At 43.5% G+C, this 16852-nt stretch overlaps 1 protein-coding gene across 1 annotated transcript in view; it reads left to right on the top strand.

Moving 5' to 3' along the window:
• The first annotated feature begins 8709 nt into the window (after positions 1-8709).
• The window catches only part of LOC147222600 (MAM domain-containing glycosylphosphatidylinositol anchor protein 2), a 254616-nt gene continuing 246473 nt past the window's right edge, over positions 8710-16852 (top strand). Inside the window, exon 1 of the mRNA XM_086167514.1 lies at positions 8710-9515. Within this exon, the coding sequence (XP_086023640.1) occupies positions 9443-9515 (73 nt within the window). The 5' untranslated portion in view covers positions 8710-9442. The remainder of the gene's footprint in view (positions 9516-16852) is intronic.

Raw genomic sequence — 16852 nt, 5'->3', positions numbered from 1 at the left:
TAAACGGCAAAACGCCATCAGCTGCCCCTTGTTATTTGTGTCGTTGAAACATGTAATTTAGGATAAGAGCCATATTGACATATGTTGGTATGTGCAGTTTGTCATGGGGCTTTCATTAATTGTCTTATTCATCATGAATACATACGTCGATAAATGCAACGCTCCGAAGCGCTGAATATATTCTATGCTGATATTAATCTCGCTCATTCTGACAACTCAACGGTGCAGTTTTTCTTTTAAAATGAGAAGTCGACCCGGAAGGCGATTGGAAGGGAAAGTTACGTTCGACCAAAATACAGCGGTTGACAAACGGGTCCTGGGTACCAGTTCTACTCTGACTTGACGTGCTATATGTGTCCCGCTGTCACGGATAAACTAGAATGGACACATTGACTGCGTGAGACCCAGACCACCTGCGGACAGTCATTTCTCGTTGTATTTGGGCCGAGTCTAAGCGATTCCCGGTGGCTCGGTCGCCGACACCTACGAAAACAATGAGCCGACCGACCGATGTTGAACATAATCTTAGCCGAGGCCATATTTTCACAAAAAGGAGAGACGTTTTGAAATGAAAATGTGTTTTCTCAGTCTGGAACTCTAAAACTGTCATAGCAATACGCCGGTTGCGCGACGACAAAAAGATGAATACGAACAAAGTGTAATTCGCATTTCAGACTTGTCAGTATATGATCGGTGTTCTTTGTTGGAAGGTAGTTTGTACAAGGTCATTAGCATGCATTGCTAATCCTGCTGTCTCACCAAAACAGCCATGACAGAATCAATCTGACGAGTTGGGACGAATCACGCAGGTGCTCAGCCAATCGATAGGCCAATAGGAAGTTCAACCACTGTAAAAATGGATAGCCGCGGTTTAAGTAAATAGAGGCGGACAATAGACGGATGAGTGAATTCATCTGTGTACATTTTAATCACGTCGCGGCTCCGCAAACATCGTAAAGTCGTCCCGATCGAAGTTGAATGTAGTATCACGTTACCGCGATATCGTATAATTATCGGCCGTCCGAATTATCGGTCGTACGAAATGGAGAGCCGCGCCGTTTCAGTTCACTCTTTGACAACCAGACCTCCGCGGAGTCTGTCTCTATCCTTGATGTTTAGCATGTACAGTCACAAAAGGTTGCGGTTTGTAGATTCTGACGGCATCTTGATACCAGCTGCTATGAACCGCTGCACCTCATTGTGAAACCCACCTCTTTTCACCCCAGTTGTGTGTGTAAATACTGCTGACAGGCCTCCTGCTGCTGTGAATACTGAGTGTTGCGGATTGCCGCTACCCAGGGAAATCGGCGGAGTATGAGGGAACATTTGTAGCGAGGAAACACACGTCATGCCTGTCAGAACTGCCTTTTGTTTTTAGTCAGGGTGAGGCTTGCCTCTCAGCACGAAGGTCTACACTTGTCCATATTTTAAAAGCGCGCTAAAAGAAGATCTACTTTATTCAGCAGAAATCACAAAACCTCTAAATTTGAGTCAGCGCGTTCAATGTGGAGTTGCACGTAGAACAATAGATGTAGTCAAGCAGCTTAGAGGACCAACTTCATCAGTGCTTGGATTTCTAGTTAACGCAATACTGCATTTAGCCTTTTCTTAGTGGATGGAAAATACTTGCAGCTGTTTCTTCCCCTCCAGCTGGACTCTGTGCACGTTGCCACAGTTGTGCACGGGAAAGCAATCATGACAGTGAAGAAAATAATATGCCCTCTTTTAAACTTCATCATGTTGAAGATCTTTCTGCCAACTTAGAGGTGACCTATTTTCTAAGTGACACATTTGTCAACACTGACATACTGCCGGTACACTCAGTTGTGTTAATATGCGCGTGGGATACGCGGCTTTCGATGCGATGGCCGAAAATGTATGCACGATATGCTCGCGTGTGCTCGCAGATTGCAACGGCATGCCTAATGACTCTTTAGGTCGCTCAGAGGAAAAGGTAATTCCCGTTAACTGAAACCGTTTCAGTGTTTTGAATCCCGTCGCTTGTGCCGTCGTCTTTTCCGTCCCGCAATTGTTTAGAACTCGGAGGTTCGCCCGGGAGAAGCTTTAAAGCAATCGATCCTTTCAAACGCCATATTTGACTGCCGACGCTGACGAGTTAAAGTCTCCATTCATTTAAAAATGTAGTCCTTTTCCGATGCGGCTTCACGATGCACGGTGATGTATGCGCAGAGTTTTGCCACGGGAAGTATGTTTCCCCATTTGTTGCTGAAGAGTGTGAGAAAATTCAATTTTGAGAGCGAGCCTTACAAGCAGAGAGATTTGGGATATCGCAAATATTGTGAAGCCAATGCAGTTTTGAGGCATGTACGACTATTCTGTTACTATCTGAGGCCTGCATAATAAGGGGAGAAGACACAAATGGCATGTTAAATGGTATGGGTTTTTTTTTCGGCCCTACAAAAACCATGTCAGACATACAAGTATTGTAGTGCTGGACAGCACTATTTAGTCTTTGTGCGCTTTAGTATGCGTATGGTTGTAAAAGCGGTTAGCATGAAGGGGTCTCGCTGAATATCCCTTTGTTCAGAGTTTCCTCCCATGCATGAAACGCCTTCAAGTGAAGAAATTCAAGTCCAGTTGTCAAGAAAAGAAGGTTTTGGCAAGAATTCACCGCGACCCGGATGACCGAGAACCTCCGCAGGCATGTTGCGGCAAGTCCACAATAGCCTCAGTTCATGTGATCCAATAGGTTTCACGCTTTTGTTTAGCTTTAGCTTTTCCCACGAAGTTGCGCTCTGGCTTCAATGAACGACAACCACCGTTAGCATAGCAACCGCCCTTACAGCTATTTTCTGCAGATCGACTCTTTCACTTCCATAACTTGCCACCATAATCTAGACCCGCCCAAAAACCTGGCAGTTCACCCGTCGATCATTAGAACTGAATGTTCCATCATTAGAACTCCTCCGAGGCCTCTCGGATGAGGGCGGAAACATCTTCGAGTGAAGAGATTCAAGCCCAGTTGCCACGACAGGAAGATTTCAACAAGAATTCCCATGCATTCGGTTTCATCAAAGGGGAATTGGTGTGATGGAGAGTTACTAATAGCTCAAAATGTTGATGTTCATCACTGCAAAGAACAGTAAAGATACTACCTGGGCCTTTTATTGAAACCCTTAATTAAAAGACTGATTTCCTAGGTGAGTACTCGAAGAAGTTGACAGTACTTTGTCAAGCGGTTATAATCAAACTTTGTCGAACACGGATGTTTGTTAGCGCCTCCGGAGTGTCTGGACAGGATCAATGTAATCCCTCCCTCCGGCCAGGACACTGGTGAAATGCATCCATGCCACTTCTCTTGGTAAAGCAAGTCCACGAGCAACGGCGACAGATTTCGATGGGGGTTGAAGGTTTTGAGTGAGATTTAACTGACCTGTCTTCATCTGACCTCTTTGTAAAAACTGTCTATGCTGTCTTTCTTTTTTATCATGATGTAGTAAAATCTACTACCGGTGATGTGCGGTGAGGTTCACGGCTGGTGAGGCACTGATGTCATCACAGTCAGATTTACAAACATATGAACCCTACAGAGTAGCTTATTCACCATTTTATTGGCAGCAGTTGACGTGTTTTGTTTAAAATATCATATCAGCTTTCTTTACATATACAAACAGTAGCATAGAAAAAAATCACATGTAAAAAAAACATTATTATCTCTTACCTTTACTTATAAATGAAGTCCATGCGTCGCTCCTGAAAAAAAGCATCGATAGCTTGCTTGTAGAAGTCTTCCTTATCTTTCTTCAGCTTTAAAAGTCTCTCTGTCTCAACGGAAATCGCTGCCAGTGAAGACAGTCGTCCTTGATCGGTCCTGTTCCGACCGTGTGTTTTGAGTCTTTTCGGTGCCGAGTGAGCGCTCCACTGACGCTGTTGTAGCCGGAACGGTGACCGCCGGCCGGAGCAACTTTGTCGCCTCAGGAACAGTTTGGATGAGATCCTTCTGGGTCAAAAAGTTGAGAAGCGGCCCAGGAGATTTACATTCATCCCTCACCGTTTGTGAGCTACACAGCCCGATGAGATCGGGAAAAAATACTTGACTTGATAACTGTTTACTGTAGCTTGCTTTTGCTAATGCTACTAGTCTGTAGCCGAGTATTAAGAAGGATCCCTGGGATCAGCGGTGCCCCCTACCATGAGGCACCGTCACTGCGTGCCTCACTTAATGTCTCTTTGCAGTCGTTTTATGATTGCAAGAAAGTTTTTGAGGGAAAACATTATACACATCAGCTAAACTATGGAAATTTAGTTCATATGTTAAAAGTATTTTTTTTTAATAGTGACATCCACCGAGACAGCAATACAGTCTGAGTTCATAGCATGCTAGCACAGTTAGCAGAATCATTGCACAATCCATAGTGGGCTCAGCTGGTTGCCGCGTCACCGCATGTCTCCTCTTCATATTTGAACGGCTAACGTGAATTTTTTTTAGCGATTTTGAAAAAAAATAACTAAAAATGGTAACGCTACGTGGAAAATAACTTGAGAGTAAAATCACTAAATAAATATAACCATATAATTTATTTTTTCATTTTGCATTTTTTTCTTTCCGTGATGTCAGGTGAGGCCCGGCCTCCCCCTGCCTCTACTGACTGCACGTCACTGTCTACTGGTTATTTGCTAAATACATCCACACTTCCGTTGCAGGTGGCGTCCTAAGCGTAGGATTTCAAACTACTTGTACTTAGAGTGCCAGTCAATCCGGACCATAAATATACAAAACAAATGATTTTGGTGGTCATAGTCCCATCGAAATGATATACGCTATCGTCACATCGGATGCTATAATTTCTCAGGAAAAGTGCGATGTTAGTGAAACCCTTGGGAGTTCCCGACACACGGCAGATAAGGAATTCGGTATCTTCTCCTCAGATACGGGACTGACTGTGTGACAGATGGCTGTCAAATAGTGACATTAATGTTAAATTATTTATAAGCTTATCTCTCCACGCCAGAGATTAATTTCAAAAGAAATGTCGAAGCCATGATTTCGGCGCCTAAGAAGCGTAAGAGGTGCAACAAGAGGACTTGCACTAAATTTGACTGACAGATGACCCTCTGTATTTTGTTCTATTCGTAGACGTAAAAAAAAGCCGACATTGGAATTTGATGGTTATTCTTCAAATGATGACACAAAACAAAGAACGGGCGTTTCCAGACGAGTCCCGGCCCCGGTAGCCTGCTTCCACAGGTGGTCACTGGCGGTTATATGACTTTTAAGGCAGTCGGACGGAAAAATACATGTTGTTCCAGTTGAGCTTTGCTCATCTTTAATGCCCACTAGAGCAGAATATTGTCGGAGAACCCTCTCATGTTATTTCCCCACACGCTCACAGATACACAAACACAGATTCACTCTCTCCTCTGACCACCGTTGGCCTTCTACTTTGCTGTTTGAGGGTGAAAGCGAAGCCCAGCGAGGCTTGCCCAAATGCCAAATTGTCTTGTTTCATACCAGCACCTTCTTCACTGTATGACTAAATATATTCCGTGAAATGTCATTTGGCTGCAAATTGGATAGAAGTGATGACATATTATATTTATAAACCTCTCATGATGCCACACACCATTCACAAGTGAGTTTATACTTGAGTATTTTATTCCAAGCGGGAGTCTGGTTAGCATTAAACATCTTAGATGTGAAAGGTTGCTTTCAATTCCACCGGGGAAAGGAGGAAATAAAGCAGACGTTTCTGCAAAACACAGATGGGAAGTTAAGGACTAAGCTTTCCCGAAAAGTGCTTATTGGACGGGTGATGTGACGAACAGTGATTAGCGACAAACAGACGGGGGGGTTAGATAATAACGCAGATATGCCAAGGATTGAACTTAAATCAGCAAAATATTTTATGAGAAAAATCAGGTTTTTGAATCTTTTTACAGACATTTGAATAAAGCGGTGGATATGCTGAACTATATCTACGAAAGGCGGGATAAAAGCAAATTGCAAAAGCTACTGAAGTTTTAAATGTATTAATTTTTCTCCATTTTGGCTGACTCGGCATATTTCTTAAGTTATATTAATGGGAGTTAATATGACAACTTTCTTTACTTTTGGACTTTTGCGATCGCGGGAGCAAAAAGATAAATATGGAATCGCAAAAAACGATTCAGAGTGAGATGATAACATTTTAGAGCTCCATGTTTCACAAACAGGGATGTAAAATCTGAAGTGTGGGAAATGAAAGCGTACTTGCCGTATTTCCATCTCACTTATTGTACGGTTCAAGGGCAGCTGGCTAATATTGGTATAAAACAACGAATACACTTCATAATCTGAACTCAAATTTAGACGTCAAATATTAAATCGACAAAGAATCACGAAAAGTTACAGTCCTCGCGTGATGATTATTCAGCCTCGCCCAATAAAATATGATGGAGGCGGATCTATCTTTGAATTTAAATGGCGGTCTTGTTCAAATTAAGACCCGGTAACAAACCGTGGGTCCCCTTTCCTCCCGCCGAACGGCTGCATCGGTTATTGATCGGCGACTCGGCGTAACATCGGGGGGCGCCAAACCACCCGCTGCTTTCAAAGCAGCTACATCCAGAGAGTGGAAGCTCTCCGGAGGACGGAGTCTCCGCTTCAATATCTGACTTTCTTTTTAAAGTTCTGCATGTTTGAGCCACCAGACATCATCATGGAGGTGTTTCATATTGATAAAAGTAAAAAAAAAAAAAAAAAAAAAAGAAAGCGTTGGGGGTTATGAAGTTTTATGTTTCTGTCTTCCCTCAGAGAAGTTTTTTCAGCTTCACTGTGCTGAATGATCAGAGATCAGAAGAGGAGATTTATGGATGGATTGAAAAAGGATAGGAAGTTATTTAGTGTGAGAGAAGAGGATGCAGAGCAGAAGGTTAGATGGAGGCAGGTGATTGGCTGTGAAGACTATGCAGAAAAATCTGGGTGGAGAGTTTGTTTTCAAATTTGCTGATGAAAATGCAAGATTTATGACATCACAAATTGTCAATTTTAATTCCGGTTCATATATATCTTTTTATATTCATCTCCTTTCAGCTTTTCCTTTCCGGGGTCGCCACGGCGAATCGACCGTCTCCATCTAACCCTATTTTCCGTATCCTCCTCTCTCACTTCTTCATATATCTTTTTATATGCACTGCTCCGAATAAAACAACACACCCTAGATCTGAATGAATGGAATATTCTTATCAAAAACTTTTTGTTCTCTATATAGTTGAATGTGCCGACAACAAAATCAGCGGAAATCAAATGGAGGTCTGGATTTGGAGTCACTCTCAAAATGAAAGTGGAAAAACAAACTACAGGCTGATCCAACTTTGATTTAATCTCCTTAAAACAAGTCAAAATGAATCTGTGTTGCTTCCTTAGTGGACAGTTTGATTTTACAGTTTAAGTTTGATTGACTTAGATTTACATTGTGTTGTTTAAGTGTTATTATTATTATTATTTTAAGCAGTATATATTACAATGACTCATACTTACATACCCAAACCAATTCTGAAATCAATAAACAATTATGAAAAAGTGGCCTGAAATGCTAAATGAAGAAATATTAAGAAAATTATGCCTCGAATCAAGGATAAAAAGGAAAAAAATGTCAAAATATAAAATATTTTAAAATATTAAAAAAATATTCAATAATAAAATATTTAAAAAATACCACCTTTTGAATTAAAAGTGGCCCATCCCTTTGGTTTATTTAAATATCCGCAAAATAGAAAAGGTGGTATCGGGGGGTTTTAATAGTGTCATGCAAACATGTTGGAGTTTTCAGTGCTTTATCCAGGCAGGGAGAGGATCTTTAAACTGCTTCCCAACTTTACTACTCGTCTTATGACACCGGAGTTCTCTGGAAGTCTTCGGGCCCGGCTCAGGTACTCAGGTGAATGGAAACCCGTCCTCGTTTCTCGTAGACTTTTTGGGAAATATCCAACACTGAATAATTAGGAGGATTTTCTTTGAAAATGGGTTGCTAGGAAACAGCTAAGGTCCAGCCAACATTTCAACAGGAAATATAACACAATGAAACTCCGCACTCCAGTCTTAATCAGTGATTACTGTTTTTTTTTCTTTTTTTTTTTTGCACGGGAGGGAACCGGGGTGGGGGTTAAAGATCCTCGATGGAGGATCCAGGAGGGACCCCCCTCCTGGTAGGGGGGTCCCCGACTGAACCCGACCTCACTGTACCTGCAGGAACACTAGAGTTCCATGTGAAGGGTGTGTGTGAGTGTGTGGTAGGAAGCACTAACATGTAAAATAAGGCAGGTGAGTGATACATGACAGGCTGCATGTCATCCTCAGTGTGATGGAGGAGGCCTGGAGGAACATGGGAGCAGACAGGAGGATAGACTGTGGGTTTGGTGTTGATTGCAAAGGTCTGTCTGTCGAGGCGGTATCTCTTGAATTCTAATTGTCCCGACTCTCCTCCTCCTCCTCCCTCTCTCTCTTTCTCTCTCCTCCCTCAGTATCCAGCAGCTGCATCTCTCATGCCTTTCCTGCCGCCGAGCGCAGCCTCCCATACAGATGAGCGCTGGAAGCCACGCATCTCCTTGACGCCCCCCACCGCAACCTCCCCCTAGCACCCCCCGCAAACCGGTTGCGGTGCCAGTCGGTCACGTATTGCGCAACGTTAACCGGACGCTCGGCCGCTCCACGGCGGGCCCTCCGCCGTCGCTTGGATTACAGAGAGCCCGGGGAGAGGAACCGCGTCCACCGCCCACCTTCCCCCCTTCCTCCCTCCCGGAGCCGCTCGGTGCAGCTCGCCGGGCTGGAGCACCTTCCCCGCCGGCGGGAGAGACGCGCAAGGGTCGGCGTCATGATGTGAATGTGTGACGGCGCGGGCGTGCACGACGGAAGCTTTTACGCTCTTCACAGCTCAGAAGGTGAAAAACACTTCGATTTTTGTATTTTTTTTTTTTTTTTTTTTTTTTTTTTTGAAGGGGGGGTGTGGGAAGGAGAGGCGATGGCTTCTTCTTCTGGCAGCGCGCATTTAACGCGGCTGCAGGCGCATCAGCAGCAGCAGCAGCAGCAGAAGCAGGAGCAGCACCGGTGCACGCCGTGATCGCCGTCGGGAACCGAGGAGCAGCGATGTCCGAGACCCCCTCCGACACGGGGTTCCTCGCCAAAGTCCACGGAGACGCGGTCTCAGCGGAGCGCACCCATCCGGAGCCGATGCGGGGCTGCCGCCGGTTCTAAGGCCGGGCTCCCTCAACCATCCTCCCGCCGCGCGTCCGCCCCGCATCCCCGCTCCAGTCCGGCGGTCGCCGAACCCCCTTCATCGCAAACTGTTTTTTTTTTTTTTGTTTTTATCCACGCTCCCTACTCCTTCCCGTGGACATTCATCGACGGATCGGAGCTGTGTGTCTATGCACCTCACTTGCACCGCCCCGGAGAGGACTTCTTGTGCCATCCGTAGCTGGATATGCAGAGATTAACGTGAAAAGGATGGATCCGGTTATCTGTGTTTTGGGGCTGCTGGCGCTCATCGTGGAGGGCATCCATTGCCAAGGAGTGTACGGTGAGTGTGAGCATTTTTTTTTTCTTCCTCTCCTGGTGAACATGACCTTGTAGAATAAGAACAAGAAGAAGAAGAAGAGAGAGAAAAAAAAAGCTGCATAATAATTCCCCCACTTATCTCGTCCCCTTGATGGTCCACTCGAGCAAGCGGTGATATTAAGAAGAAAAAAAAAAGAAAAGAAAGCCACATCAGCTCACTTAAGGGTGACAAACCGGGTCTAAATGTCACGTCTGACTGAGGCGCCAACTACTCCCAGCCACCCCGAGGTTATACGGCAAATCTCATGTGTAGCCAATCATGCACGGCCCTCTTTATCCCCCGTCCAATCCATCACTCAAGCTAAATTTAGTAGGATGCAAATTCTTGGATATTTCCTCCGCATCTCGGGTTTGCATGGAATCCTCCCGACCGGCCAGGTCTGAGGCAAATACAAATTCCGAAGCACCGCAAGCTGTTGAGTGTCATATCCTGTCTAATGTTTGGATTCTCCCTTTGAATAGTGCACGTCTCTGCGTCTTGTGCAACCAGTGGCACGGTACGCTCTCCTCCTTATAAGTCATCCTCCTCACAGTATCGCTGTGAGGAAGCGATGACTCAAAAATGAGCTGACGTCGGGTCGCGGAGGAAGCCTCCGGGCGCGCGGACGTGACCCCCACCACCCCCTCCCCCTTTCCACCGCCGTCTCGGATTCGACCGAAACGGTGCCGTCTGCGTGCGGGGAATCGGGGGGGGGGGGGTCAGGCGGGGATGTGTGTTTTCGGAAGCGGTTGCGCTAACAGATCTGTGGACGTACGCGGCGGTAACGTGGAGATGACCGGTTTCTCCGGGCACGACAGGAACAGTCGCGGCCGGACCCGGCTGATGACGCACCGGGGGGGGGGGGGGGGGGTTCGCGGGAGCTCTGTAATTTGATAAATCGGGATACGTGGTGGCAGGTGACTGCTCGTACACCTGGGTTTCGGAGTGATCCCTCGCGCGGCTATTTATACATCGTCTCTCAAAGTAGAGGCGCCGAGATTCATTTTTCGGGGGTTGGTGATTTTCTCCTGTTAAGCAGCCGGCCTGAGGGCACGGCCTCTCATTAAGAATTCATTTTTGCAAGACATCACGGCCTTTACTTGATTTGATATCCCGCTCCGGTGGTACGTTCTCCGAAGATCGATTAGTGGGAGATTGGTCCGATGCCCTCCGTCCAGACCCATCATGTGAGCGTCAGACGGAAGGAGGAGATTTCTGGCATCGGCCAGCCGGCCTCGCTGCAGCGTGTGCATGCAGATGAAGATGCAAACTCATTAGAAGGAATCATATCCCATAATGCTCAACGTGCTGCCACGGAGGTGTGTGTCTGTGTGTGTGTGTGTGTGTTTGCGTACCAGTAGGCTTAGAGCAGCAAAAGCCAAAGAAGGAAATAGAACAGATGGAATTGTTGTACACTTTTTTTTGCTTGTGTGTGTGTGAGTGTGTGTGTGTGTGTGTTCTTCAGCCTCCTTCAGTATATTTCTATGGTGCTTCCTCTGCACTACACAGTCTGGTAATTGTAAATTGTCATTTATTTTTTGATTTTATTTTCTTTTTTATTCTACGTGTGTTAAATATGTCCTGGGTGTCCAATCAGAGGGTTGGAGGTTCAATTCCCGCCTCCTCCTGTCAGCGTGTCGTCACGTCCTCGGGCAAGACACCATGCATGGACACCATGCATGGAAGCGAAGATCGCTTATCATAACACCTACACCGTGTCGGGGTCGGTAAATTTGAAATTTCATCCATCCGTCCATCATCACCTTTGAAGGGGATGCTGGAGGCGGGGTGAACCCCGGACCGGTTGCTAGGCGATTGCAGGGTCACATCTACAGATGGACAACCATTCACTCACTCATTTGCGGTAATTTTTCCAATTAATCCGCCGCATGTTTTTTGGAAAACCCGCGCAGACACGAGGAGAACATGCAAACTCCACACAGGAAGGTCCTCCTGCAGGAAACGCAAACAAATACACCACCAACTCCCAATTTTATATGACAAAAAAAAAAAAAAAAAAAAATACCAGCAAAATAACCTTGTGAACAGCGGTTCAACTTTTGGAATCAAAGTTTTATGAAACTCTTTTCATATATTTTAATTATTTTATTTTTCACACTTCCATCTTGCTCACGTTCCCTCAACGTGACCTTCGATGCTTTGTTACCTCGTTTTTCCGCCATGAATATGAGAGCCCAAAAGGATGCAATGTTTATTCCAAATCCTTTCCCGCCCCCACCACGATGCACTATTACCTTTTTTTTTTTTTTTTTTTTTTTTTCTTGCTTCCCTCCGCAGCGCCTTCATGTTCACACCGTTGTCTTCATGTATCCGCCAACCCCTCCGAGATTTCCAACTCCTAGAGCGGAGCATCGGTGACATGTTAGAAACATGCCGAGCTCTGTAGAGATCCTTTCAATCAAGTTAGCCGACGCTTGGCTTTCTGCGGCAAAACAATCATTATCTGTACTTTGATACCGATCCTCGCCCCCTCGCCGCAAGTTTTTTTTAGGGTGGTTTTTGTTCTACTTATCAGTGAGAGCCAAAACACCACGGGAAAATAGTCCTCACTTTGACAGTCTTGACATTATCCTTTGAAGCAGTTGTATCTCTCTTCGTTCTCTATCGTTTTATGTTAGCGCGTCACTGCAGACGTTGGAGCGGCTGCACCCAACAGACAGAAACTTGGAACTTAATACTAACATTACCGCAAATAGCGAGAAACAGAATAGAAAAGAATATTTGTTTCATTGTTCCCCAAAATGGGGACATTTCAATTTCACACAGCAGAAAGTGGATAGTGCAGTAGAGGTGGTTCATAATGTACAAGCTGTAAGATATATAAATATTATTAAAAAAAATACAAGTAAACAATAAATAAATAAGGAAAAGAAACAGAGTAGAACCGAACTATACCATTACGGTACTACTTTGCACTAAACTGTGCAAAACCCCCCCAAAAAACATCAAATATCAGTTTGTGTTTTCATGGGCTTTATAATTTATACCTCAGAGTTTATTTACTTTTTACCGTAACAGTGCACTTTGCTGTTAATTTGCACTATTATTTCCCAATAACCGTGTATTTGTACTGTTTCATTTGTCTCTCACTTGTAAAGCGTCTTTGAGTATCATGAAAAGCACTATAGAAAACCTATGTATTATTATTATCATTATTATTATTACTTGTAACTGTGGGATTGTGAGAAAGGTCTTCTCCGTGCCTCTGCACGTCCAGTAAAAGCGCAGAAATTGACAATAAAGCTGACTTTGTATCGATAAACAGAATAAAGTTGCAAAAGTTGCGACGAGCAGCAGCGTCTTGAGATGAGTGGGCGACTGGATGATGGACAAGATGTCTAGAAAGGAAGCTACCGGCTCATGTTTCAAGCATAAATCGATTCGGATTAAAACATATCACCAAAGATCTGAAGATTCATCGTAATGCACATTTTAGGACATCATATCGTGCTATATTTTTACAATATCGGCAAAGATCAAAAGTCAACGTATATTATTGATAGCGGTGAAAAGATTTGTATTTTCTTCGCGTCTCCCCCCCCGCTCTATCCCCGAGGGTTTCCACAGGTAAAAACGAGAATAAAATGAGAATCTAGGAAAGCTCACACATAATAGTCCCGCTTACTTTAATAGTTCACATTGGGGAAAAAGAAGTTTTCATCAAGGTTTGCTATTTGGAGAAAACTCATTGATAAATTGTTTGGTGAGCTTACCTGAGAATCGGTAAAGTCATTGTTGCACGGCAAATGCTTAGATAGCGACGTACAAATGAAAACAGAAAGACGGATAAACCACGATTTTTAACAAAGAAAATACATTTTTCTTTTCAACTTTCCTTTCAATTGGATCCCGGTCGCTCGCGATACAAACACAAACGACTCGTATCAGGATTCTTGAAAATGATGTGTATCGGAACGTCGGTTTTGGGCTTTGTTGAACTGAAACACCCGTGGCTTCATTAAGGTTCATAAACACAATCGGTAAATTAAAGGAAGACATAAAATGAATTCCCGTTGTTTTTTTCAGGGACAAAAGGTATTTATTTCAAGAAAAGTATAATATTTTCTGTCATACAGGACTGTCTCAGAAAATTAGAATATTGTGATAAAGTTCTTTATCTTTTTTAATGCAATAAAAAAAAAACAAAAATGACTTTTTCATGATATTCTAATTATTTGAGATAGGATTTTTGAGTTTTCTTAAGATGTAAGACATAATCAGCCATATTAAAAAAAATAAAAGCCTTCCAATATTTCAGTTGATTTGTAACAAATCCAGAATGTATGACATTTTTTTTTTTGTAATCGCATTACAGAAGATAAAGAACTTTATCACAATATTCTAATTTTCTACATACACTACATACACTATCATCATGTAAGACGGGCCCAAACCCGACGCCTCTATGGATGCCAAAGCAGGCAGCGAGCAGCAAATGAACGCAAGCGGCACCTTGCATATTTATACATCTCGATATGGAGCGCCGATGCTTCGTTTGCACAGGAACACACACACACACACACACACACACACACACGTGCTCCAATTTCTTTCCCTTTGCCCTACTTGCTCTCCGTGACTCAGATGACGCTTGTTCTCCGTGAATCACATGACGCTTGTTTCATCCCTGTCCCCCCTTCTCTGCTTCATCATTTCCTCATAAGTTGATAGTACTTGTAATTTGACGGGATCGACACGATGCGTTTGAGTTATTCGGGTCATTTCGCGCGAACTTGGTGTCTTGGATGTTGGCAATATTTTTGCAAATGTACATGTTTACTTTTTTTGAAGTGGAAGAATTGGGGACTCTGGTGCAATAAGAAAGATAGAGGATGCGCTGGGAAAAAGAAAATATATATATGTTCATCTAAAACTTGGAGAAAATCCAGGGAAACACAGAGTTACACCTACAACTTCAGCTCCAAGCGTCAAATGTGGCTTTTGCATATTTCTTTCCCGAGACTGTCACATTCCATCACAACAACCACAAAGTCTCTGCCTGGAACAGAGAGTTATTTTACCAGTAAGATATTTCACCAACAAAGCAGCCCTTTATTCAGTGTCCCATTAATTTAAGTATTCTCTGCTTTCCATACTCTCTATATTTGCAAATACATAAGATTCCCTTTGAAAACAATCGAAATATAGATTAAACAAATGTTTCTTTTTTTTTTTTTTAATGACTGGTATTGTGGAGATTTCTCTGCAAGTTAACGTGAGTCTTGATCTGTTACGTGTTCCGTTTTTCTGTTAATATGGACGTTTTATCGATCAATAGGGTGGGTGTTTACTGGAAGAGCCGTGGAGTCCATGGTAATGCGGCAGGTTAGAAAAAAAACAAAAAAACAAAAAACAAATCTGGGTGGAGAAGAAAGCGCTTGTCCGTCGCTTATTTGCATCACTGAGGTGCCCTTGAGACCCCCAGACCCAGAGAAAGGAGCCGCTCAGTGGCAATAGGTCAGCGGTTGTACTGTGTGTGTGTGTGTGTGTGTGTGTGTGTGTGTGTGTGGGTCCAGGTGTGTAACCGTGTGAAAGCATTTCTATAAAAGGAGATTCAACCTCAACAACTGAAGGTTAATTACACATGCTAGCTGGTTGCACGAGCCGAGGAGCCAAGATGTTTGTGAAATGGAAACGGCGCTGTCCATGGTTCTGAATGTACAGCTCAGGCTTTATTTTTATTTTTATTTTTTACCATAGCTGCATACGGTATAAATAAAGGAGGGAAATGACACACTCTGTACTACAAAAAGTCACCAAAATTATATTTTTCAGCAGGCGTGGTGGAGAAGTTCACAAATCCACTCATGCTTCCACCGTTTTTGGATTTGACATCCACAAGGGAGGTTCAAAATTCATGTTTTTGTAAAAAATTGGAGGTAGATAATTTGTAAACATTGATCCAACCAGAGATGTGGGAGATGATTTCTCTACTTGGTTCATTCTGGAGGACCAAAACTGAGGAGAAAACAACGGGATTTGATGCCGAACTCGTTTAAAAATCGTCAGAAGTGTTTCTGCCATGGATTGGAGGGAAACCGGAAAACAAATCATTTCACATCTTTTGTACTTTATTTCACGGTGTGTGATATTTACCATGTATCCTATCCAACCAAGTCCCATTCAAAAAGACAGTTGCGATTTATGTAGCTAAAATAGCGAGATTAGAGATTTTTTTTTCAGGGTGGAGGTTTCTTTCTTTTTATTTATTTATTTTTTTCCCCATCCCTTTTTATGGAAGAACCTTGAAAAAATGTGTACACTTTTCAAACTATAAAACTAAAATGCTGCTAATTAGATTCCAGTCAGCCAAAATACAAATTCATATTAAATCATCCTACTTTTTTTTTTTATTTTTTTTTTTTATTTCTGTCTACGAGCAGATGAGTTTACCAGAATTTTTTTTTTTTTTTTTTCCTGTCAGATTCTATTATTGTCAGCGACTAAATGGTGTATTCATGTAGTTGTAAAGAAGAGATCACCTCCTAGTGTGTTAAATGATGCTGCCAGAGTCATTAAAAGAGGATTGATGAAAGGTAGTCACCCCTTCCATGACTCCGGGCCAAAGAGGAAACGAAAGACGGCGCTGAAGTACAACATCTGCTCACTCTTATCTTTCCCTTCTCTCTTTATGTTCTTTCCCCCATCTGTCATCGCTTTCTCCTCGCGCCGACGATCCCGTTATCGCATTGCTCGTTCACGTCGGCTGCAGGTAGCTGCGGCTCCACTATTTTTTTTGAGCCCGAGTAAAAACCGATAAAATAGGTCCTGGTGGCATTAATGTGTATCGCCGCTGACAGTTTAACAACTCTAAATAATGATATCAAAACACAACAGCCGCGGCAGCATGAGTCTTATGATAGCATTGAAATGTGTTTCTAGTTGTTACTTTATCCGGAAACGCGCCGTCTTCGGTATGTTCTCTTTGCATGAAAGTCACCGAGCGACAACCTCCATGGGATGTGCAGATGCTCCCCATCTCATTTTGTTTTGAGACACTGGAAAAAGAGGAGGGAAAAAAAAAAAAAAAAAAGTTCCCGCTGCTTATTCTCCCGTCGCACTTCTCTCGCACCGTCTCCCACTCCCTCCCGTTCGCATTGAAGTCCAAGCAATTGCCGGGGTTTCTTTTCATGAGCCCCAGTTCAGACGCTTTGGCTTCTAAGCTATGCAAATGGATTCTGCCAGTGAAACTAAAGCCGTCTTTGTTGGTTCTCAGAGGCCTCCTCCACAGAGTCCTTCATCATTCCCTTGGATGGGGACCTTCACATTTCCCACCGTAATGAGACCACGGATAACTC

Source organism: Fistularia commersonii, chromosome 20 (genome assembly GCF_037954325.1).
Source record: "Fistularia commersonii isolate RoL2024-O1a breed Wild chromosome 20, RoL_Fcom_v1.0, whole genome shotgun sequence".
Classification (NCBI taxonomy): domain Eukaryota; kingdom Metazoa; phylum Chordata; class Actinopteri; order Syngnathiformes; family Fistulariidae; genus Fistularia; species Fistularia commersonii.
This window is presented reverse-complemented; position numbering and strand designations above follow the sequence as displayed.